The sequence below is a fragment of the Anabas testudineus genome, chromosome 1, assembly GCF_900324465.2.
Source record: "Anabas testudineus chromosome 1, fAnaTes1.2, whole genome shotgun sequence".
NCBI lineage: Eukaryota > Metazoa > Chordata > Actinopteri > Anabantiformes > Anabantidae > Anabas > Anabas testudineus.
The window spans coordinates 10,965,122-10,992,141 of NC_046610.1; the positions used below are offsets into that span (position 1 = coordinate 10,965,122).

A 27,020-nucleotide genomic window follows, 5' to 3' on the forward strand; every position below is an offset into this window, starting at 1 on the left:
TTTTATTGTTTAAAAATGTAGTATGTTTTCCAATTAAAGAAATGTTAAATGTAATCTGACTAAAGCAACGCTTTATTGTTATCATTATTACAATGATGGCCCTATAATAGATAAATAACAAGCGCGTAGAAATGATACAATGAAAATGTCATAGTTGCATTTAAACCTATATAATAACATTTATTCATGAATGGTCACTCGGTTTGTGTAAATCATGGCAACAACAGAGAAGTGTGAGCCTTTATTTTTAATACACAGTGTATATGAGTATATTTCTGTTTGGTGCATGAAACCAGAACCAGTGTTGGTTCTACACTGAACCATTATTTTCAGGGATTACTTGCAATAAACCAGCTACGTGACCAAGTGCAGCATCTCCTCCCTCTTTTCATGCTCGCATCTCTCTCTCCCCCTCCTCCTCCTCCTCCTCCTCCCGTACACGCCGTCCTCAAAACCTCCGGACGCACCAACCGCTCGCATCGCTCCGTGTTGGCCGCTCGGCACCGGGAGGAGGTGGGATCTAGCTGCTGCCAGTGGTGGTCGTGGGCTCGGAGGCGTTTACGTGCGAACCGTGCAGACTGCCACGGGCGTGACTCCCGTCGCCAGCGATGGTTTCTGGAGAGACGCACGACGAGAAAGGGACTCCCAGCCCGCGGCACGCACTCGCATCGCGGTGTTAGTGAACCCTGTTTATTTTCCGTATCTTCCGTCGTCTTGTGCCCCAGCTTCCAGCCGAACCGAGCGGGAGTCTCCTCTTAACCGACGCCGTCGTCGACATCACAGGCGGGGCGGGGTGGGGGGGCTGTGGGATGAAGTGGCCCCGCAGCAGGGGTTTGGTAACGTTAAGATAAGACGGGGAACTGGACTCTTCGCTCTCTTCTTGGGGCAACGTGCCGCTTGTTAACACCGTTCAGCACCACGACTGTGTGAAGAAGGACATAACCGAGGAGCACGCAGCCGAGAGGGGGTCTTTGGTGAGTGCATGGTCCTGGTCTCTTTAATCGTTAGCTGCTAACTGTTAACTGTTGAATGAGCACTGAAGACGTCCAATTTCGAAATAAAGTCCAGTCAAACGTAGGATTTAACTAGTTTATCCTGTCACTAGCCTGGTATTATCATTAATATTATGCATGGGTGTTTCTGAATGGACTTTTATTAAGGTCTCTTGAATACATGTGCACCGCTCAGGGACGGCTAACGTTAAGTAACGTTGTGTCATCGGTGGCTACGGTTAGCGCCAACCGCTGCTAGCTGGCAGCAATACACAAATACCGCTGCTAGCTAGCTAGCGAGCACACGCCCAGCTGTCTCCCGTCCTGGAATGAGCAATAATACAACCCCGATAAAACCTGGATATACGTGGTCGCTTCTTAGTTCATACCTGCTTATCTATTTGTCGATGGCACCATGTGAAAATGTTAAAGTTGGCCCTTACAGCGTCCTCTCAATGAAGTGCTGTCACACTAACGATTGCACTTTTATTTTTCGCTTGTCACAGTAACGTAATCCAGAGAAAGTGAAGCCGCCGTGGTTTTAACATCAGCTCACATTATTATAGTCAGACAATGGTGACCCATGTGAAAACACACGGTAGGGGAACAGTAGGACTTTCCCTGTGTCTCCGTCAATACAATTGTTGTGGTCTGCACCACACATGTGATACTGTACAACAGGATAATCCCCATAGGCATTGTTGACATCAGCGTATGAGAGAATGACTGAAATCATCTTCAGATGTTTTTTACAGTGACTGTGAAAGTAGGAACTAAGTATGAGATGATGTACAACGACGACTCCCAAGTGAATAACTGTTAAAGTACAAATTACTAAATCACACCTTATATCTACAAAAAGTTTTTTTGCAGGTAGTGGTGGTCATAGGCTGATTGATGCTTTCTGATTGTGTTAGAAGGAGTTTGTTAATGGGCTAGAGTCCTGCACTGAACTACTGTATCTGGTGTTAACAATGTGCACACAATGCAGCAAAAAATGTGTACTGTAGCGCTATAATGTTATCAAATCAAGCCTTTAGAGACTATATACAGCGTCACAAATGATCAGAGTTACATTTATATATAAAAATAAATTACATCTCAAAAAAACAGTGCGTTGAATTGAACTTGCCACATGTGCATGTGGCAAAGGTTCAAATTGGTTGACCTTTCTCTGTACTGACCTCTGAGAGTACAGTACTCACATGACCAGATATGCACACTGGAAAGAATTGATTAGTTATGTTTGTAAGCATCCTGAGCTCTATTATACAATCTACCTTAGCATGTAAGTGGCACTGTTTATGAACAGTGTCCTGAAATCACAGTCCTGATGCTAGAGCACTGATTTCTTAATGTGGAAGCGGCTGTCAAATGATAAGACACAATGCACAATGTCTCCAAACCACTGTAACCCCTCTAGCATCCATGGAATAATTTATATTTGAACTCTCCTCTATCATTTTAAAATTCTAAGAATAGAGGGTTTTTATTTTTGTGGGCTAAATAAATGAAATTGATGTAACTTGTGTTGAAAGGTTTGTGTTGGAGGTACAGTGGATTGCACTGGAAATGATGAATGGTGCACTGACAAATCGTGGACACAGCTTTATCTAAAACTGAGAAAAAAATAGTCCCTCAGAATTTCCTGAGCCTAAGCAAAGCAAGCAAGCAAACTTTATTTATATAAGTCTTTTCAAAACAGAAATTGCAATAGCCACATTTAAGGACACAGTGCAAAGCTGGTCATGTTTGATAGCTGTTATCATGGTGTTTCACTCAGTCTCTCCTGGAAGACATTCACGATGTTGCACTCTGTAGTACACATGAAACATGCCACAAATAGTTGTGTAACAAATAAAAAACAGAACTCGAGAGAGAGGTTTAAAACAAGCATACTTTCTCCCCTTTGCACAGCTTGCCAATCACAGCTTGAATGGGGTGTGAATGTCAAATTGTTGGTTCTGGAAAGTTACAGAATTAGTCAGACACAGCTCATCCTGATTTGACATTGGAAAGGCGTGGAGGCGTGGAGATGAACACGTTTCCAGAAGTATCTGGCGATCTGACAAACACTTCTGACAGACTATTTTGCTGATATAATACATTTTTTTCAGTATACTTGCCCTTTCAGATAATTAAAAATATGTCAGACAACAGTGCAGGTTGTCCTCAGATCATATTTTGTTACTCATTTTGTGTGTGTATTACTTTATATTTGTAAGGCTTATGAGAAGTAAATGTGTATTTACCTACACAGTAATACAGAGCAACCAGCATCTACAGCATTCATTGAAATGACATAATTATTAAAATGGCTCACCTACCTACAAATAGCCAGTGTAACTCAATGCTGAAGAGATTAAGTATGAGGAAATGAGAGGAGCCAGTGCTATTGCCTCTACTTAGAGACAGGGTGAGTGTCATGTAACAGTAAAGAACTGCTTCTCTGCTGACTTCACTTCTTTTCCAAAAGAGCAATATAAATAGTTGATAAGTTATTTTGATAGCTTACAGAAAGGGTTTTTGGATACTCTTGAGAGAGATGGGAAGTCGGCTGTGCTTTCTTGACACCCACTATTACTAAATATAAAAAACATGAATGTGATTAAATGGATTACTAATTCTAAGATTCAAGATTGGAAAAAAAGATGACCATAGTGGTGAACAGCTCATGGACATCAGCTTATAAACACTGATGGTATAGGAAATATAATTTCCTTACTGTCTTTGTCTTAACCTGTTGTGTAATTTCCATTCAAAGGGAAATAGGCATAGCTGAACACTCATGTGGTGCAGAGAACTTACAGAAACTAGTTCCTTACATTAAGGGCAAAGGTTAAATAGTCAAATACGACACATTACTACAGATTTCAGTATTTCCTAAAACACATAGAGCTGTTCCATTCTCAGTCTGGAAATTACCAACTTGAATTATGGGTAATCAAAGAGTGCTCCATTAGACTATTTCAGTTTCACATATAATGAAAGTACAATATAGAGAACTACTAAGAGTGGGGGAAAAAAACCCAAGGGGGATTTATTGGAATATAATATTGGCCTTAGCTCCTGCTATTGGTAGATAAACTTGTTGAATTAGTTGTAAAACCACACTAAACTAATATACCATAATACCAAGTTCATACAAATATGTTAATTGATTGATAGTCATACAGTCTGTGTCCAATAAGAAGTAGACAGTAAGATCATTTGGATTTAGTGAAAGTGTGTGAACTTGACACCTTTTGTGTGTCTTGTTTTGTAGGGGTTATACTGTCCTGCAGGTCAGGAGAAGATAACCTCAAGAACAGATATGACTTGTATTGGATTCAGGTTGTTTTCACGTTCCAGCTTGACTCACTCACCTTCACATGAGTACAGGTTTTATTTATAGTGACTGTGACCCTGCACTTTGCAAACCAAGGGTCCTGTTTCACGAAGTAGCAGTGAAATTACATTGCATAGGATTAGACTTGATGGGCAATTTAAGTGTAATTTTGTTCATACTATTGCGAAAACCTTTTTTCAAAATTTGAAATAACTTGCTACTGTTAATTTAAAGGGGCGTGTGTGTGTGGCAACTGTCAAACTTCGACAAAAGTCAAATAGTCCACAAAAAATAGATTGAAAGATTGTACAAAAAAGTAAAAACTTGACAGTGAATTGCTGATTCTTAATAAGATGACATGACAAGCACTGAAAGTACTGTAGAAAAACAACCCTCCAGAAAAACCAGATTCAAGAAGACAGGAGTGCTATGAGACAGCTGTGTGTGTCAGTTCCTGTTGTTTGTGTCAGATTGTGTTACTGTCAGACTCCACTGAGGAATGATAGGCTTCAAAGGGAGAGAGAAAGAACTAATGCAGAAGAGGTCATTACAAAACATTTTATTTTGGTTTCTTTTAAATGTTAGATTACAGTTTAATGTGGCCTTCTTTCCCAGTGAAATAGTAAATGTGTTCAAAGGTTTATTTAATTTCATTTATGTGTGATTTTTGATACCGCTATGTTTTTGCTTTTGACATTAAGGCGTTAAGGTGAGTACTAGGATTACTTGGCACAAATACACTAATGCTTGTTGTCCATGAGTAACATTCAATATTTAAGATATTTAGTTTCTTTATTCATCATGCAAATCTGTGTGCTGTAAAAAACTCATAAGTGAAGGAGGTGGAGTAAGGGTGAAAGAATGGGTCTTAAAATAGAAAATGTACAGATGTTTGATTCCATTGGAACATTGTGTTAACCGTGTGTTTATAATTACTAGTATGAAAATACTGTAATAGAGTTCTTATTTTAAGCCAAATCACAACTACTGGTTTACTATCCTTAACAAAGTTGTTTTTGTACCATAGCATAACTAAAACTTAACATTTCCATAATAATTTCTGCATGTTTTGATCCAAGACCATAAAGGCTTGTTACTCCAGCTACTGTAAGACAATATTTCAATCAATTCAAATTTTCAATTCAATTTTATTTGTATAGCGCCAAATAACAACAGAAGTCATCTCAAGGCACTTTACAATGTAAGGTTTAAGACCTTACAAAGTATAATTGTATAAACAATTATATAGAAAACCCAACAATCCAATTTGAGAAAACATTAGGCAATAGTGGAGAGGAAAAACTCCCTTTAGAGGAAGAAACCTCCAGCAGAACCAGGCTCAGGGTCGGCGGCCATCTGCCTTGACGGGTTGGGGTGAGTGGAAAGAGGAGAGAGAAAAGAACAGCAGGCAATAAAAACAACAACAAGCAACAAAAACATTGGGCAGGTTGGTAGGGCCAGTACACAGCTACAAGGCAGAAGATACCTGCAGAAAAATACAGAGATAAGGAGACAGAGAGGAGGAAGCACAACTATGGAAGATTTCAAGAGATGTAACATCTTATTAGTTGTATAAGTGCGTAGGGACAAATGACATATATATTTGTTTAGGCTTTATGACTTGTTGAGACTTTGGCCTACAACTATGATTTGGTTTTGACTATAACTCAGAAAAAGATGTAAATCCAGTAATTGGAATTCTATCAGCAGCTGACATTAGGTTGAACTTGTCAGTTCCACTTAGACTCTATTCCGCCCACATCCCCCAGAACTCGAGTTATAGTCACAGCGACCTACTTACTGTAAAACTTGGACTAACTTTAGATAAAAAAGGCCTTTTTTTTTCAAATGCATATTTCAGCGCTTGAAGGTGAAAATACTGTTAGCTGCTTTCAAAAGAAATGGGGTACGTGATGATCTATATCATCGTCCACTGTCAGCTATATCCCAGTCCTGCGTTTTCTATGCTTTGTGTCTGGTCTGTGTTGCCTCCTCTTTAGTTAAAATGGCTATTTAAGTAGCCATTCTTGTCATAAAACATCCTAACTTGGCGCTGTTACAGTTTGATGGATGGATTGGATATGTGTCTGGCATCACAACATCCCCCACAAAAAGTAGCTTCAGCATTATATGAATATGGTCATTTTAGTTACCACAGCCAAAATATTTAAATTCTTTTGCTCTGCCTCTGAGGCCCTGGTGCTTGTGGCTGCCCTTAGCATATTAAGTTTCAGATGTGAAAATCTCATTGCCAGCCATAGTGGCTAGTGGAAATTTCCATTTCTCATTCAGACAGTGTCTTGTGTTCTGGGTGTGATTACAAGAAACTCCTGAGAAGATCTAAAAGTATTGAGTTGTTTTAAAGGTATTATAGTTTTTAGAGCATGGTGTCTTTCACTAATCTCAGTCAGTGAAAGTGTTTTGTAATGGCAATAAGAAAGGGAGGGTCTTTTAGTTTAGATGTTAAGGAACGATTTGAGGTTTTCTGTAGCAAAACTGACTGTGTGTTTGACTGTTTGAATAACGATTATAATCGTCAGATTTTCCTTTAACATTTTCTGCAAGAGCAGAAGTGGTGAAGTTATTTACAAAATTCTTGATGTTGGTCTATTTTACACTTACATGGTCACATGACATACAACACCAGTCACCAATGTATGATCGGTTTAATGTTATTCTTTTGTATTAATTCTCTTAATACAAAAAAATAGTCTTAAAACATTTTAATGGTTCTACAGAAACTTAAACCTCTGCATTTCAATGTGATTCTTCACTGTAAAGTTGGGGACATTTATCACACTGCAATGTAAATGTGTCTTTGAATGGTTTTAAGGAAGTCTTTATTTTTATGGGGCAGAGGTAAAAATAAAACCATTTTGTTACAATAATAGGTGATGACTCAGTGGCTAACTGGAAAAGGTCCTAATTAGAAGAAGAATTTGTCAAGTGGTTTAATTGTTACCAGTCAACAGAGGAAAATACTAAGACAAAGGCTTAATTTTTCAGAAAGCAATGTAATCCTCATAGTGGGGAACATCAGCTCATGAAATGGGTTTATTCTATGAGGAGTAGAAATGCAAAGCAGTCAGTCTGTTCAATTTTCCATGTAGCAGTAAGTAAGGTATTTTTGAATCCTAGATCCTAGACATAGACGTGTAAATACAATGGCATAAAATTCCTATATTTCTTCTGATATAATGATTAACAGGCTAGTAACATTCCACCCTTGGCACATCAAACATTTTGCTAGTTACTCACAAACTTCATGAAATTAGGAAAAATATTTTATATAAGCTAAAATTGTTTTGTTAAAAAAAATACATTTTATTTCATTTCACAGAATTTGGAAATATAATAAAAAATGTTTTATCTAATCACAGGAAACCATGCACAATGAATGTGAAGCGTGATTTGCTAACCAATGCTTATTTCTCATGAATACAATATACTGCACAAGGTCTTGATGCTTGTTTTTTTAATTGGTTGAGGGCATGTGAAAATGTCTGAGAGAAACAGATGGTACCTGAAAACAGTGGGATGAAGAGAACAGATGCAAGTCACATCTGCACTTTATAACCTAAAGACAATGTTTGTTGCATCATGTCCTTTCTCAGTACTGCTTAGTCTGGATTATCCTCTATGTAAGATGCAGTCACAGTGACACTGTAGGTGGGATTAATATACATCTCTACATGAGCAGTAGACATAGTTTTGTGATCTCTGCTTCATTTTATATTCGCTTTGCTTTTTCAACATAAACTGATTGTGATATATGTTAAAACATATGTTTATGTTGGCAGCATTAACTATCTTAGTAAGTTGCTGGGACACTTCTGGCTTCCAGAGCAGCTTCAGCAGCAGAGCAAGCTTGGCCTTGGCATAGACTCCACAAGTATGTTGACTCAACAACATTCTTTCAAGAGGTCGTCTCTATTATTTATTTGATGATAGTGGTTCGGAGTGCTGTCTAAGGCCAGTGTCCCACTTGCAGAAAGTGGTGCAAAGTCCTGCCATCCTGCATGCATCATTTATATTTTTGAAACTTGTGCAGCTTGTTGTTATTGATTGATTCAATGGTTGGAGGAAACCCTGACCCGACCACTTACCGCTCTGCCTCTGTCCAAAATGCAAGCAATGCAAATTCATAATAACACTGAAACAACATTAAAGCGAGTAAAACTGTGGCAATGTGGTAGGTCACCTCAGCTTGTTTTGTAACAGGCCCATGTTTAATGATGTTACATCCCAAAGATGTTTTGTGCTAGTAGGTTGTTTACTGCAAAGGGGTTAGATTTCTAGATCGCTTGATGTACCCTAAGATTCTCTAAGTCAGTGAATCTTGATACTGTAGGGGTGTTGCAAAGAGTGAAGCGGACACTTTCATAGTGCAGAGAAGGATACTTTTTTTTCCCTTCAGCTTTAACTGTATTGGCAATGATTGATAAAGCTGCAGTTACCTAGTATCATCCACATCTTACCAGCTAAATATACTCACACCTCTGTGCTCCTATATGTGAGCCTATTGCCATCTCTAGCACTGTAAAGGAACTTTAAAGAACTGTATGCCTTTACCAGACAGTACAGCAGTCCTGCTTTATCTCCCTATACTTCAACATAGGAGATAATCCATCATAAGTTTGTCATAGATTATCAGGGCATGTCATGTACTCATTATATAATCTTGACAACATAATGCTTGTCATCACTTGTGATTGAGTGCATGAGTGAAAAAAGATTTGTTTTAGCTTGATAATTACATTTTCATTTCACTTCATTCATACAGGCTAGCGTCATGTCCATATTAGTAAATGTTTATCTATCTTTTGTTGTGTTTTACCATAACCAGTCAATAACAACATGTCTGCAGTTCAAATTTCACTTTTAGGTAGAACAGAATCTGTGGTAGTTGTTACAAGTAAAAGAACTGTACAGGTATAAAAATACTAAACCCAGTTAGTAAAAACAGAGTTTCAATTGTTTCTCCAGTTGGAGAAAATGGTTTCAGTCCAAGTGCAACACCAGACCCATTTTAATCACTGAATGAACTCTGGCTCACTATTTAAAACTGATCTATTTACAAAACGCTAAATATGACCATATCCTAAGATAGACTTGTTTTTACACACTAAGGAGTAAGCATTATGTTGATGAACATATTGTGGATTATTTGGATTTGTTGGGCTACCTTTGTTTTTTTTGTGAAGCACTTTGTAACGCATGTTTAGAAAAGTGCTCTATAAATAAATATATTTATTTATAATTCGTTATATTGTGAAGCAGTACATTGCTCAGACAAATGATTACGTTCATTCCGCTTAGTGTGTAGAGGCCTTCATTCTTATTCGCTATCAGCTATGTAAGGCAATTTGTCTCTGTGTTAATCTCAAATTTATCCAGATGTGTTTGTGTGTGGGAAGCATGCGTCTCTGCAGCTTGTTTGTGTACAGATAAGCAGGAGGAGGCTGTTATGGCTATGTGAGAGAGACACCAAAAGAAGTCAAGAGTGGAGAGGGGCTTGTGTTTGGCATGTAGCCTGTATGATCAGGGTAAAGAAGGGCTATGATCCAAACGAGTCAACACGAGGCGACCCACTGAGAAGGTTCTTAAGGACAAGTCATGTTGCTGCTCAAAGGAGTGTGTTATAGATCTATGCAGACTTTTCTGCTCCTCAGCATGAAGGCACCGCTTGGGTATGTGTATGTTGAATATGTGTGCTGTTTGTCCTGAGTGTGATTGGAGGAAATGATAGAGAAACAAGTGGGGCCTGGAGCATTGAATTTCATCAAAATTCAAAATGATGTCATTGTATGCCTTACCTATATGCGATCAAATTGACGAATGCAAAATTAGTTGTAATTAAAAAGTTGTTGCTTGTATAAAAATGATGAATCATTCAGGCTAAATGCTATGCTATTCCCAACCGTGACTGGCCCTTTGCACTTTGTTTCCTAGACCTGGGGGAAGACAGTTTTGACACTGTAGACCCTGTTAACAACTTCCTGAAGACAACTTGTGACTGGAAAAGTAAAAGTGTTACCTAAAATCACAGGTATTTCATTCCTGTGGCAGCAGTTCCCTCCTCAAGGGAGGTTTTTGATAAAGTTTCATGGAAGTGCCATCTGTTTGCTATTTTGTCAAAGTAGCTACACTTGTTCTATGCCATGTCAAAGCTGTATGTCACATCAAAATAAAGTTCTGAACACTGTGTCCCAGCCGCCATGTATAACTCATAATGATGATACTGTCTTATATATTTGCATCAGCAAAGGCCACACATTGCAGTCTTCTCAGTTTGCACGGGGTAACTCATGCTTAGGTGCCTCCTAGTCTTTGTACCCAGGAGCCATTAGGGCATTTATACTCACCCATTTCCTTTCTTGCATACCAGCTGCTGCAAATGTTCTATATAATGAGATATTTTGTATTTAATGTATAAAACCAGACCTGCTGTTCAGCTGAAACACTTAAACATACAGTGATAAGAAAAAGTATGTAAGGAATTCCTTGCTTTTCTGCATTAATTTGTCATAAAATTAGATCTGATCTTCATCTAAGTCAACACTATTAACAAATATGATGTGCTTAAAATAATAACACAAAAAATGATGTGTTCTGTCTTTATTGAGAACAACTATGACCACAGAAAAGCTAGCTGGAGTCAGGTGGTAGCATACCTGGAGTCTTGTTAAAAAAATGTGTTTGTAGGTGGGGACTAGAGCATACTTTGACTGACCAAAACTGCACAAGAAGAATATGCTTATGTGAGCTAAGCCTCACAAAAATCAAGAATTGATGAATTACAAACAGCTGGAAAGGATTACAAAGTGATGTCAAATACTTCACCAGTCTACAGTTATGCAAACAATCTACAAATAAAGACACTTTGGGACTGTGACTTCTCTACCAAGAAGTGAGCCAGTCAAAATGACTCTAAGAGCACAACGGGAGAGTGACAGCCAAAGATCGGAAGGCATCATTGAAACTGTCTAATATCTGTGTTTCTGAGTCTACTGTAGGTAAAACAATGAACAAGAAGGGTGTTGTCAACCGGTTATTAATTAGAAGGGTCCACAGACCTTTTCCACTAGCGCAATGAGATTTTTATGGTTGTTCTCAATAAAGACATAAAAGATCAGAATGTTTGTTTGTTTTTTTGGCGTTATTTTAGGTACATTATATTTGTTAACATTCTCGACTTAGATGAAGATCAGATCATGTTTTACTACAAAAGGTTCACCTACTTGTTCATGCCACTGTATGTTTCAAATTGAAACTCAAGTTACTAATGATGTCTCCCTTATTTTCCTGGGGCATAAGTTCTAAAACTAGTACGAGATAAGCATATGTTGAAACGTAGTGAAGAACTATAGGTAACCATAGTGACACACTACCCCTATATAACTGAGAGCAAGATTTTAGGTCACAATGATACACATGTGGTGTCATATTAAGAGAGGATTGATAACTTTCCACTCTCCAGCAAAGTGTAGAGGAATGAAGCTCTTGGTGTTTGGGAAGGGGAGGAGCCCAGGGCAGGGTTCCAAAAGGAGCAAAAGTTATTCCTGTCCTCCCCTCCTCCTCTTCTGGGAGTAGGTGTAGACATGTCTAGCCATGTCCCTTTAGTATTGCATAAGATACACTGACCAGTAGATCTTTGTTAGTACACTTTGGTCTCTTTTTTAGAATGTCTTTAGGTATGGTCACATAATGTGAGCAGATAAGAGTTAATACAGTATGTATCCTTATAAACATTGTGTACTGTATTTAAAATAATAATAAATTGTAAAAAATAAGGGGGGGTGGCTGCAACTAGGTAAAACTAATACTGTCCAATACACCAGTCCTGCAAAAAAACCTTCTCTTAATTAATGTTGTGGGCTGGCTAACTAACATATAGACCTGACTGTATAATACAGTGGAACAGCATTTTCTACAATGATCAGAATGATAACAACAGAGTATGAGATCTAAAACACTTGATGATGCCATTAAAACAGTATACAGACTGATAAAGACTTAAGATGATGTTAAACTTTGCAGCAAATCTTAACCAAAAGTGAAACCTAATTCTAACACTGCAATATTGAAAGTAAAACAAATGTAAAAGTGTAATTTAACTTCCAAGTTTCCTTTTTAACTCTGTTTCTATATCCACAGTATATGTTGTGTCTATACTGTATGTTGTTTATGTGGATGTTCTTTATATACTGTATGTCATTTGTCTTTTTCCATTCAGAATATCCATGAGCTCCGATTTCCCACACTACAGTTTCAGGATGCCAAATATAGGGTTCCAGAACCTTCCCCTTAATATCTACATTGTGGTGTTTGGGACAGCCATCTTTGTGTTCATCCTCAGCCTTCTTTTCTGCTGCTACTTGATAAGGTAAGATCCATGCACCAAATAACTTTAAATTTCACTTTGCATAGAATTTTACCTGCGTATGATGCTGATTTGTTGTGTGGGTCTGTGCCAAGAAGTGTTTCAGTAGGGGTTTCTTTATCTAGCCAAAATTATCTCTTTACTGGGTGCAGCAAAACATTAATCTGGTGGTAGGATGGAAACAGACATTATGTAATTTGCCTGTTCAAAAACATATTTTTAGTAGAGTTCACATTTCAACCCTCCGCACTGTGACTGCATGCAACCAAAAAATAAAAACTAAATGTGTCACTGTAAAATAATTACAGCATGTGAATAAGTAATATTCATAAACATGGTTCAGTGAAGAACTACTACCTGTACTGTCCAATTAGTGCAGTACCATTTTAGCTACAGTGCTAATGCTTCTAACAGTAGATCACATTTAAGACTTTTAAAACAACCTGGTGCTGTGCCATAGCTGCATTTGCACGTTCATATTTCATCAATCGAGAATCTTTTTTGTCTGGTCTCAATATGAGTCTTGTTACTGTACATTTCTGTAAATTCACTGAGTTTATAGAGTCATGTTTAATGTACAAGAAAAAGTAAGTAAACTGGAGGTTTTCTGCATAAATTGGTAATGAAATTTGATCTGATCTTTACTAAAGTCACAAATATAAACTGACTATGTTTCTGATAAAACACAATCATGATCTTGTTATGTCTTGAACACACAATCTCACACACACACATTAAACATATAAAAGGATGGTGAAATTGTTTTTAATTACTGGTTCAACCAACTTTGGAAGCAGTGATCACTCTTTTGTATTAGACCTGCACAAAATTCAGGAAGAACTTTTCTTATTCACTGAACTCCAGCTCTGCTATATTCTTAGGACATCTAGCGTGAACAGCCCTCTAATAGTCATTCCATAGCATCTCTGTTGGGTTGAGATCTGGGCTCTCTGACTGGGCCACACTAAAAGATTGTGTGTCTCTAAAACCATTCTTTAGTAGATTGGATTTTAGGTTAAAGATCATCTTTAGATGTGTTCGATAAAGACATGAAGGATCATGACTTTATCGGTTTTGTTTCATCAGCAAAGAACTATTAGGTTTGTTTATATTGTGACTCACATCATGTCATGACCATTTTATGCAGAAGACCAGAAAATTTTAATTGGTTCTCTTACATTTTCTTGGCATTGAATATAATATCTAAGAATGAGGAATCAACATTCAACTGCAGTACCAAAACATTTAGCCTTTACTAGAAAAGAATCCTAAATTATGAGGTGCACTGCGAGTCCTCAAACAGTCTGGAGGGTTGTGTTTTCATACCCGTTATCACGAGGCTGTGAGAAAGTCTTGAATTCATTATTACTTCCACAAGTATAGCTGCAATGAACATAGGCTGTATTTTTTTCCTGGTGTGTTAGAGTGACGTTTGTCCTAAAAATCTATTTACACATTCAAATTAAATGTATATGCAATCAATCATTACACAGTTTCCTGAGAAGATGCCTTTTATTACACATTTTCAATTTACATTTGATATACAATTCACTTAGCTTTGTTCAGAAAAGTGCAGCCTGCCATAAAAAAACATGTCTGCTTTGAACAGTGTGGCAGACTGTCAGTACCACCACTTATGTGAGACTTGACAGTTATAATGAGAACTGAATGTTAATTCTCACAGACTGCCATTATGCAACAGTCCTCATATCACGTCCTTGTGCTTTCCAGGTCACTTTGGCTCCTGAATACGGCATTCAGAAATGTCCTCATGTACTATTTCACTAACAAGCTGTGTCCATATTTATGCATGGACAGGATAAATATGTAAACGTGAACAGATTTTTCTAATGCTAACGTCAGTAGAAACACCCCACACCCTGTCACAGAAACAGCTTTTTTAAACAAAAAACATTCTAATAATCATGTATGGCACTTGTCACTATGACTTTTAGTTGGGGCTGAATTTAATCTCTTATGTTTTGAAATGTGGGATTTTGTATTCTTCTTGCTTACTGTATTCGTCATGTCACAACAGGGCAAAGAGTTCAACAGCACAGTTTAGAGAAGGCACTAATGATACTGCAACTGGTGTCTTGATAATCTGAATTGATAGGAAAACCTGTAATATTGTGCTAAGATTCAAAACTACTTGTCTGTTACCTTGATCATGGTACTTGGCATCAAAGGAACTCGTTTTAACCTTCTTTTTTTTTTCAAAAAGTCACTTAACCTTATTAATGCCTTTATCGTGATTGCGTTAAATAAATAAACTGTTGGATATTAACCATTTATATTTAAATTCTTTTACTGTAATCAAGTAATTGTTTCCCATAAAGGACACATACACTGATAAGCTACAACATTAAATCCACCTCATGATTTTAATGCAGTCTGAGCAATCTGTGCTTTAAACAGCTCCAGATACAGCAAGTAATCATGGCCGTCATTTCACCACAACATTAAAGCCACCAGGTTGTTTTAATGTTGTGGCTGATTAGTGCAATGTCCAGGGTCTTTCGTCTAAGACAGTGAAAGGCAGCAATACCCAAAAGAATTCACCCTTCACCACCCTGTCATATCCTATTTTGCAGGTCAAATGGTAAGTGGGATAATTACTCCTGTGCTCCAGCAATTTCTATAAAGAGACACTTTATGACTTTGATGCAGTACCGTGATACAGTAATTAAAGTCAAGATTTTCAGCTTAATTAAGACAAAAAGAAGAGCTGTTTTGCTCCATAAAAGGCTTCTAAAGATGCAGTCTCCCAAAGCAACTGGCCCAAGATGACTTATGACTCACCATATGCACCATCAAAAGTTTCCAACAGAAGATTCATTTTATTTTGAGCTAAAAGATTTTGCTAAACCTGCTAGCTACTTTTACAAAGACCAGCTAAAGAGGAGTTCTACAGTTGTTGTCCGGTAAGCATCACTGCTCTATTTTTCAATGACAGGTAAATGAAGAGACCAAGAGATTGATGTTAGCGTTTACATGTGAAAAGTCATTATGTCTACAAAGACAAACATGCACACGTGGTTTGACACAAGAATGAGTCTTACAGATATACTCAACTATATCTGTCAGTGAGTCTTCAGTCTACACACATACATGTGAAATATGCAATGCAGCATATAGAAAGATGGAGAAGTATATCTTGAGCATGCAGTGTTTCAGAAAATAAAGAGCCAGAGGCCTTAGCTGGTCATGAAAATAATCTAAAGGTTTATAAATGTTAATTCTAAAGAACAGCTGTAACAACAGTGTAGTTGCTAACCTGTAGGGTTTATGAATCCTCAGGGCAGTGATGTACCGAAAGGTAGACCAAACTGTCAATTTGCCTATTGACTGCAATAAGTATTGAGATGAAGGTCAATTTGGACACATTTTTGATTTTTCAGCTGGTTATGGCTATTGCACACATGTACTTTTACAAAGTATGTAAGGGCCATTTAGCAACTTCCCCACCCTTGCCTTGTCCCCTACCAACCCTTGGGAGTCTCTGCACCTTTACCTGCTGACCTCTTTCAAAATGTCAGTTTCTCTCCTAGACTGTGCTGCTTGTTTTACAGATCCCTCTCACTCTGCTGCGAGAGGTTAAGGTTACTTGTAATGGAGGTAAATCTTACAAACCTATGAATTTCTCCTATCTCTCTTAGTCTTGTTTTCTTTCCCTTTGTACATATTCTCATTCTCAATATCTAGAATCTTGTCTTTTCCAGTTCTCTTCATGTTCTGTCTTTATTCAATGAGTTGTTTTGTTTTGACCCATTAACAAGAGCAGTGTAAATGAAAACTTAAGCCAACTGCCTGAAACCTTGGTTGTATGTCTCCTTATAACTTGTTTAGAAGGCCTTCACAAAGTGCCTTGATAACATACATTCATACAACATACACAAGTTTTTTTTATGTCTGACCTGTTGTTTCTGGGTTTTAGTGTAAGTTGATGTTTTACTAGTTAAGTGTCAGTTTTGACAAGAAACCCAGGCTTCATGCCTTATTAAGAATGTTACCTGTTAATAAATAACTTCTCTTGGCAGTACCAAGCAAAACAATTGAAATTTAAGAGTTTCAGTCAAGAATTGTTTCTTTTCTGTAATTGGTTAATCTAAGTAGTATTCGTAATTTCAGTACTCTCGCAGTTGTGTTTCTTATAGTACACTTGAGGCAGAATAATGTCTTTAACTTGTGCACTCATGCAGAACATACACAACCCAAACATATTTACCTTAAGAAAGTGCACATGCTCTGCCTTTGTTTAGCACTCTGTGAGATTATCTGCAACATAACATATGTAAAGTCTTAATACCTGTGTGTATGCCAAATTATTGTCATGTTTTGTTTGGATTGATAATTGCTTTTCAACTGTACACCCTTTTGGTGTCACAGTGATAGTTTAGTACTTAATATTGAAATGGCATCCTTGAGGGTTATTTTTCTCTCTTTTTCCAGGGTTTATGGACAATTTGTCTCTGTTATATAGTTATAAAAGGTCTCTTACTAACTAGAAAGGTGTTTTGTCTTTGCATCTCTGCAGGTTACGGCACCAGGCGCACAAAGAGCTATATGCATACAAACAAGTAAGCACTCCACTGACACAGCACAAACACTGCAGTTAAAAACAGGTTATATGTCTATATTTTCTGTGACATGATATGTACTTGTGTGGAGACAATGAACTTCCTCCCTGTCCCTAAAAGTCAGTTCTGCTGGTGCATGAATTCATTCATCCATCTTCACACAGTTGTTATTTCAGAGATTATGGTGCTCAGTGCATTTAGGGCCATTTACAGTTTTTTTTGTTGTAAAGTGTACTCTCACAAATTCTCTGCACTTGAGCTCAAGGGAAAGCAAGTGGGTCAGCTGGAAAAATCAGGTTCACAGTTAGTTGAGTCTGTCAGCCTGCAAAGCTGGTAAGAGGGATGCAGGACGTAAATATGACTCTCATGCCCTTCAGTTATGTCATTTTAGCATGCAAAAGCATAAACACTGAATGTTTAAAAACATGCACACACACACACAGGAGTACTAGATGCTACAGTGAACATTAAATCTCTTTCTATGTTTATAATTATAGCTAGCTAAACATTGCCATGTCCAACTAGCAACTACTGACTTATGCGAGACTGCTAAACCTATGTGGTAGGCACACAACTACACACATAGATAGCGTATATGTATTGCTGGAAACCAGTTGCTATATTACTGTTAATTATACCTCTGGGTTTTTTTTTCCAGCCTTATTAAGTCCCCTGAAATGTAATTTCAGACAAACTGATTTCTCACTATTAGTGTCAACCAGTTACAAATATATCTTTCCTTATGCCTCTTAGGTCATTCAGAAAGAAAAAGTCAAAGAACTAAACTTGCATGAGGTAAGTACTGGTTTCCTTTTTTTCCATTATCATCAATTCTTGATTACTAAAATATAATCAAAAGTTAGCGTTACTTTCAGCTGGATATCTAAATCTTACACTTGGTGATAAGAAATGCGTTAATGTTATCCAACAATATAGCTTATTCTGTCAAGCTCAACACAGCGATCGGTATTTTAGTCAAACATTCAGTTCATTCTTCAATCACTTACTACTCTGCAGAGCAAAGAAACATGAACAATATGTGAGAACAAATAGACACATTTTCTGTTGCCCTTGCCATAGGTGAGGAAAAACACCTGCAACCATGGTAACTGTACACAAAATAGATGGTAACAGCTGTATTCTCAAGAATCTTACTTTCTAAGATATAAATAGAAGTATAGGACAAAAAAAGACAGTGAAATGCCACTGTCCCTGTCTCTGTCTTTAGTTTTTGTTGACTTATGTTGCTAAGACTAGCAAAAATAGTACTGCGAGACTGAAATTTGACACAAACTAAAATAGTTTTTTGTTAAAAGATTAAAACAAAATCAGGTACCAAAGTTAATACTGGTGTGCAGAACATTCTGTAATGCAACCTGACAAATGTTGCAACCATATTATGGTCAATGCTTCAGCCACTATACTACATACTTATATTTTTGTACTGTTTTTAAAAACATAATTTCTGCTGTCGTGTCATGCGTCCATCATTTTTTCTGTACACTGAAGACATTTGCGTTTAAGATTAAACTACAATTTTTTTATTTATAGCTTTAGGATTCTTACTTACTGCTGAAGAGGGGTTTGCATTTTGTGGTACGACCTTTTGGATTTGTGCTTATAGTCTTCTTTAAATAATGGTTTGTGATATCTTCACCCATGCTCTGTGGAGGTTGTTGTTACGCCACTTAATCTTGTTTTGTTTTGTGTATGCTGGTCAGTACACCAGTGGTTTACTTCTTTTTTCATGACATTACTCAGCATCCCAACTTTTTTGGAGTTGGCGTTGTATGTATTTTATACCTAGTTATTATTCGAAAATCTTACTCACACCCCTGTGTAACAAGCAACACCTGTTGTCACATCTTTATACTTTTGCACAATAAATGTGGGAACCTGATAGAAAAGGTACTATGTACTGTTGTTTAATGAGTGTCTACATGGAATTAAATAAATATTGATTATGAATTTTATCTCACATCCATCTTTTGTATTCAGTGTACAGCAAAAGGAAATGAATGAACCTTGTTCTTGTGAAAAGATGGAAAGATAATTTAGCCTTTTGACCACTGCATTTACATACAAGAGTGCAAGTGCACAATGGCAAGACAAACGTTGTGAAATGTGTCATAAAATGAGTATAAACAAATATAATGTGCCTAAAATAACACAAAAAAATCAGATTTTTTCATGTCTTTAGTGAGAACAACCATAAAAACCTTATAGTGCTAGTGGAAAAAGTATATGAATCCTTGGAATTAATAACAGGTTGACACCCCCCCTCAATCTACGAAACACTTTGCCAATACTGCTGTGTAGTGTCAGTGTGCTCTTTGGCAAACTTCAGGCACACAACAATGTTCAGCTGCTTCCTTTGTGGTGTCATGCCAGACACCGTGCTAGTTTAATATTTTACCTACTGTAGACTCATGAACACAGATGTTATCCAGTTCCAATGATGCCTTCAAATCTTTGGCTGTTATACAGGGTTGTTTCTTAACCTCACCAATAAATGTTTGTTGTGCTCTTGGGGTCATTTTGACTGGCCGCCCACTTCTTGGTAGAATAGCCACAGTCCTCCAGTGTCTCCATTTGTAGATTGTGTGCCTAACTGTAGACTGGTGAATTTCTAACGTCTTTTGAATAACTGTGTAACCTTGTCCAGCTTTTTGTAAATCATCAATTCTTAATTGTAGATCCTCTGAAAGTCTAGCCATGGCTCACATGAGCACATTTTTCTTCAAAGTAGCTCTAGTCCACACCCTCAAAATAATTTTCTTCCAGGTATGCTAACACGTGACTTCAATTAGCTATGTGGGGGTTATTATTACAAGGGTTCATATACATTTTCCACTAGCACTATAGGGTTTTTATAGTTGGTCTAAATAAAGACATGATAGATCAGAATTTTATTGTGTTATTATTCTAAGCACATTATATTAGTTAATACTCAGATGAAGATCAGATCACATCTTTTTCTTGCAACTGTATAAACAATGATATCTTGAAATACCCTTCTCCAGTAACCAAGTAAAACTACTGTTTATAAATTGACAGTAATTATCAACTGTTTGTGATGTTCTGTGGCCAAAGCTTTATGTTTGTGAAAGACTATGGCAAATGTGACATCCTTTCATTCAATTCAATTTAATATGTAATCAGTAACTGGGACTAACTGCTGTAGTAGGCATGTTCTGTGAGTTTGAAAAAGAGCGTAAAAAAACTATTGGTTAATCATTTGGACTAGTAGCAAAACCACTATATGGTCAATTACTTTACACAACAAATTATAGCATTTAAGTATTATCACAAATAATCCCCTGTATACAGTACAATGGATTATTTGTTATTTATTTATATAGCAATCTACTGATTGAAAGATTTTTAAAGCTAACACAAAAAATTACTGGTTTGTAAAGGTTGTAAAATGGATTCTATTACAGTTTGTCTGTGTCCATTGCAATTACACACAAATGTGCATGCCAGTACAACAGCGCTAATCATCTGTCATTATGAGAGTAGAACATTATGTGTTGCCACTTAGAACAGGCTTTTTTATGGTGACTGCAAATTTATGACGAGACCATGTGTTGTCAAGGCACAAATGTAAGCAAACAGATGCATAAAACTGAAAAGGCACTTTGTGTTAGTTTAGTTGGTAATTGTTAGATACACAGAAGAAAATAACGAGATCATGTCTGGTAATGACAAAGAAGTGATTCCAAAAATAGGTTAATTATTTAGCCACAAATTGCCTTAGATGCCTTAAATGCCTCATGTTTCTTTTTTCTTTTCACTAACTTTAGCTTTAAATTTGCTATGTTTTGTGGCTCTTGTAAATTGTATTATTTTGTAACTTATTCTGGTTCAGCAATTGTTAAGTAAAATAACAAAAGCAGTCTAAATTTGTCTTTCTGATCAACGCTGTAAATGTTTTTTTGTTTTTGTTTTTTACCACAAAATAAAGTCGTTGTGTTTTACATGGAATCTTTTAACTAAAGCTTACAGGATTCATTCACTTAATTGGGAAAAAGAGCTTCTGTCAAACGTTAGTTAGGGGTGCCAGGTCTCAACTGTGAATGTGACACCACAAACAAGATGCTGAAAAGAACAAAAACATTGATATTCACCAGTAAATGCAGCAAAGCAGACATCTTAACAGAGGACTGTTCTGTGTTCAGAGTAGAGAAAGCTAAGAGCCCCCATGCTGTTCTTTTCATCTTCCCGTGTCCCTTCACATCCCAGAAAAAGCTGAGGGAAAGAAAACCTCTATGGCCAAAGGAGTAATAGAAGCAGAGCTAGACAGCCAAACAAATCAGTTTGCCAAATCAAAACCCTCTTTAGTGAAAGTCCTACCCTGGGTCATAGCCTGCGACTGCAACCTGGATTTGTACAATACGGAATATATAGTTTGATTCTTTAGCAGTTTTAGTCGAAAGAGGTTTTCCTAAAGGTCTGAATGTCCTGAAGAAGTCATACATGCAAAGCTCTGTCATCAGATTGTTGAAGTGGAACAACAATAAACCACCAGTCACTCAACACAGTGAGAAAAGGTTTACAAACATTCCTTCAATTGTCACCCAGTGTGGTCTTTTAGTGGCCTCAAGCTTGGACGTGTATTTAAAACAAAGATGGATAACAAGAACTTGTTCATCAGGATTTCCTTAATGACCCTGGGAAGAACAGCAGCCAAGAATATCTGACTAAACTGAATAAAGGCCCTGAGAACATACAGTTGGGTGTAAATCAATGAATCAGAAAAGCCAGTAAAACTTTTCTTGCCTCCAAAGATTAGACATTTATATGCACCAACTGTCCCTGTTTCAGTTTGGCTTTGTGTGTGATCCACTTCGTGGCTTTCTATCGTGTGTACTTGTTGCTTTTTACCTCCTGTCAAAGTGATCTCTACTGTTGCATTGTATTTCTCAGAAAACATCTCTAACTCTCCCCTGTGTCTTTCAGATATGTGCAGTGTGCCTCGAGGAGTTCAAACAGAAAGACGAGCTGGGTATTTGTCCATGCAAACATGCCTTCCATAGAAAGTAAGTAAAAGGTTTTGTTGACTTTCATGCAAACAAGCCGAGTCAAGGACACACAGATTAGAACAAATTCTCTTAACAAAAAGGTACATTTTTTAATGCTTACATACTCTAAGGCACAGTAGCACACTGTAAATAGTTTATATTTAAACAGAAGGACCAGAATTTAGCTTACTAAAGTGAATAAGTTATGTGTCATTATTAGTGGCACGAGTGGAGTCTATGTAAAACTATAATGAAAAGTTAATAATTATCTTTTAACTTACTTTAGTAAAGATAAGTATGTATGAAGTGAGGAACTACACAGGACATAATACATTACTTGAACCAACTTCAGCCCACACCTCCATTTCAAATGGGTTGTTTGTATCAGCACGACACCCCCCTTGGCCTAGTTCTTTCCCCTACTTGCAGCAAGAGTGGTTACCCCTCACTGAATCCACTGTGTAAACACTCCTTTTAGTGTGTGTAAAAAAGCAGATATTTCAACATGGCTTTGAACAAGTAAATCAATGTTTTAAAACAGACATTCCAAGCAGGCCACTAGCAAATAATTATTCAGCAGTGTTCCTCTCATATAGACAAACATAGAAAATAAAAAACAATAAACTGCTAATTACTTAATGCTCATGGTACATGATGTCACTGATGGCATCTTGAAGTATCAGCTTAATCCAAGACATCCCATCCAAGTAGGAAAGTTTTATCTGATCAACAGAGCAAAACCTATAAATAAAATATTACAGGTAGAATAAACCTGGAACAACAATTTACTGGTAAAAAAAAAAACTGGTATGTGCAAGTTTAGAGTATTTAACTGCAATTGAACTGCACCTTCCTGTTGGAGTCCTGTAGACTTCAAAGGAAAAGCCACCACTAATTTATCATCTACTTTTCAATCGTTTTTTTGATTATTGGTGAACATAAATTGTGGTATGAAAGTTTAGCTGGAAAAATATCATCATCCAACCACTCCTGCAGTGGACTCTTTTCTGCTTTCCATCTGGATTAGAGCACATATACTAGATTATATATTAAGTTGAGCTAACTAACATGTGCTAGTACAATACATTTTAAATAAATGTGACAAAAAAGAAAAAAAATATTACTATTATACATTGTATTTTCTCAGTGTTGACTGCTGTTGAGGCTACAGCAGTGACTTTGAATTAGCTGAAGCTAAATAAGGTTCATATTTTCAGTATCCTCTGCTTGTTTTTCTTCTTTGCCCTCAACCTCTTTCTCGCAGGTGCCTCATTAAATGGCTGGAGGTGAGGAAAGTGTGTCCGCTGTGCAACATGCCTGTCTTGCAGCTTGCTCAACAGGCTGGTGGTACAGATCCCCCTGTGCCAATACAGCAGCCTCTGCCCGGCATTGAGAACCTGGTGTAGCAGAGTCAAATCTTCCCAAACAGTACACTACAGACACACATGCACACATCCCATCACTCAGACTCCGACCTGTATAAGTATGAGTCTGTGGACAAACCAGAGAAACTGGAGTTACTGTGCAGATGCTCACGAAAAAATGTGAATCTGCTGCCATCGTCACCTCTTATCTTTGCATTGCTTCAGTAATGGATTTACTGATATCAGCTCCGACTGATAATCAGCAGTTTTCATATTTTTCGTTTCACGGACAGTGAAGAAGGATTGATGTAGAAGATGTTTCCTTCTCGGCCGCGATTTTTCACAACCAAAGCACTTTTTCTGGGGACACCAGCTAAAGACCAGGAGAAAAAAAACACAAAAGCCAAGACCTACAATACACTAAAATAGAACTTTTTTTTTAACAAGCACTTTACGAAAAAGTCAAACCTTAATTGCTTGTGATCGTAGTAGCAAGGTCATGTTTTACATTTTATAATTAATGATTATTTTTGTGTACAGTTCAAAGCCACATAAGTTTTTATTTTTAATTAGTAAACTTTGATGTTTAACACAAAAATATACATATATCTGAAAGGGACAACAATACCAATGTTAATAGATGTCAGGAAATTTGGATTATACTGTAGTTTATGCTCAAATTGTTCACACTCACAATACACACAGAAGAACTTAAGCTCAAAGCAACCGCAAGACATTTTGTCTGACTAAATGTGAAAGGTTTGAATGTGTTGTAACATCCTCCAAATACTACAATACAATAATACAATACAATACTTAATACAATAAGTGCTGTTGGGCACAGGATGCATACTGTCATGCCCAGTTGTTAGTCATTATTTTTCTTTTTGGAAAAATAATTCAGGATTTCTCCAACAGAAAATCTAATTTTCAAAGTCACTACTTCAGTAATTGTGATGATCTCAACCAGTATTAATGTGTATGACTGGTGCTTTAGCTGTTAAACTGTTTTATAGAAACACCAGTAATATCAAACAAAAACGTCTGAAATGACATAAATGTTCCAGTCTTAATTTGCTCTGCTGCTGCATCCTTTAATTTAATTGAAGCTGAGCCGTGTGACTGTCATGGTGGCCTTTGCTTCAGATTAAGACTGAGACACAAAACAAAACAACAAATGTCAAACTGTTACATTCTCGTCTTAAACTTACTAGAAAATGACTGACAATTCATCTGTCCCAATGGAATATTACTCTTTTTTATTTATTCTAATTCCTTGGTACAGCTGCATAGACTGAATGAATTACTTCTGCTTTACATTTACTACTTTCAGCATATCACCAGTATATCTTTTGGTTAAGGTTTACAATATGTAAAAACCATATACATGGACATAAGGAGGGAACGGAGCTGCCCCTTGCCCAGGCTACCAGAGAGTCGATAGTCAGCAGGTTACAATGCAAGCAGGATTCTCATTCATACACACACATACAGGGTAGTTGGGCTTTTTTGGCTTTTGTATTCTGGTGCTTTCGCCTCTCTCCCTCTTGTCTGTACAGTATAGGCTGCTTTTTGTTTTGTGACACACATGCAGTAACTCTGAGCCATGTGATCTTGATCTCATCTCTTAGCTGTTGGAAGTAAACATGCTGATCAAAAGGGGGCCTAAAAACAAGTTGTTCTTCGCAGTGATGGACCCAAGTCGGAGATTGTCCTTTACCTCTGATATGTGTTGTCAGATGGCAATCATACATTATTTTGAAAGGCATAATCTGACTAGAAAGACTAGTTAAAAAAAAAACTGGAATGCACTATTAGGACTAACACAATAAAACACATTAGACAGTCTGTTCTGGTGCTGTACTGTCTGTTGTGTCACTAAACAGGATTATATTTCAAATTCTGATTGGAGAAACACACCCATATCAAACGCCCTTATGATCTTAGGCCAAACACTGCTTGTGACTGAATTGCCATCACATGGATGGTTTAACAAGTAACAATGCGTTTCACCGTCCGTGGCAAAAGTGTATTGTCACACTTTGTGGTATCTCTGTTGAATGTCTGCTCACGTGCTACAGTGTTGACCTTTGTGGTTGGGTCAGAGCCTGCTGAAAATGTCACATGTCAATAGCAAGAGTTCTCTATTTTCTGTGCAGTCGGTTGTTACCTGGTTGTTTGCCCTTGATGAGGTTCAGTCCTCTACTGTTAATGCAGTGCTATACTATGCTAATTAGGAATGAATAATGCTCAACTAACATTCAAAGAAACAATTCCACATTAGACAAATTTGAGCAAAAACTGCCACTGCCACAAAAGGTATTCATTAATTGGCAATTTCACAACCTATTTACTATACTGAATCAATATATTGATGATTGACTATATGAGTGTGTTTTCAGGTTGATCAAAACAAGCAACAGTATGTTTTATGTACAGTGTGTATTAACCTTTTGGTTCTTAGTGTTCACTTACAGGCAAACTGTGTCATTGAACTTGTATCTCATTGTTACAAAGTGAAGCCTACGTTATCTGTCAGACATTTATTTCCCCAGACTTCACTGGTTCAACGACACATTGGCCAGTACTACTACAGCGTTACTGTCCCTGAAAGATGACACATTTTATAGCTCAGTGCTAAAAACTCAAGTCTTTAAGCTTTGCTAATGATTTTGTCTTGGAATGTAAAGTTCACCTGAGAAAGAAAAGGAAGTGAGCAAATTTAATGTGAAAGCATGCTTGTTTGCATAGTGAAGTTGCCACTGATGTCACCATTGCTAATTGTATGTAGACAGTAGTACCCGTAGTAGTGTATTTATACATAAGGTACACAATAAATGCTCCTTTATATAATCTAAATGGCAGCTGAACACCTGCCATTTTCAGTGTTGTGTTTGTAAACACTTCTAGCCTTTTCTCCTGAACGTCCATGTTTTATTTCCTGTGTGCCGTCCTAATCCCACGTTAAACAAAGTGCCAACCCATGATGAACTGTTATATATCGAAAACCCAGCCAACCAGGAAGGTGGTTCTGTATTTTGAAGGTAAAAAACAAAAGAGCTGGATGGGAGTCTCTGTCAGGTTATGACCAAAAAAAGAAAGGAAACTGAGCCAGTCATGAATACAGTAATAAATGGCCTCCCACCTGTGAAATCACCATTGACGTCAGTGCTGCTTCTGAATTAACATCATTATAAATAGAAAAGACTCAATCAGATGAAATACGGCAGTCATCGAAAATGTACTGATATTCACAGTAGAAGGTATTATTGTTGTCCCATAGGGGAACAGTGTTTGTTGGCAGACAATGTTCAGGCAGTGATGAAATGCTACGGTTTTGTTTTTTAAA

General features: G+C 37.2%; 1 protein-coding gene across 1 annotated transcript; it reads left to right on the forward strand.

The window, feature by feature from the left end:
- Window positions 1-423: 423 nt before the first annotated feature.
- rnf24 (ring finger protein 24) lies at window positions 424-27,020 on the forward strand. The gene is made up of 6 exons (XM_026359003.1): window positions 424-974; window positions 12,557-12,706; window positions 17,241-17,283; window positions 18,037-18,078; window positions 22,246-22,325; window positions 23,572-27,020. The coding sequence occupies exons 2-6, from the start codon at window positions 12,564-12,566 to the stop codon at window positions 23,711-23,713; spliced, it is 450 nt and encodes a 149-aa protein (XP_026214788.1). The 5' UTR covers window positions 424-974; window positions 12,557-12,563; the 3' UTR covers window positions 23,714-27,020.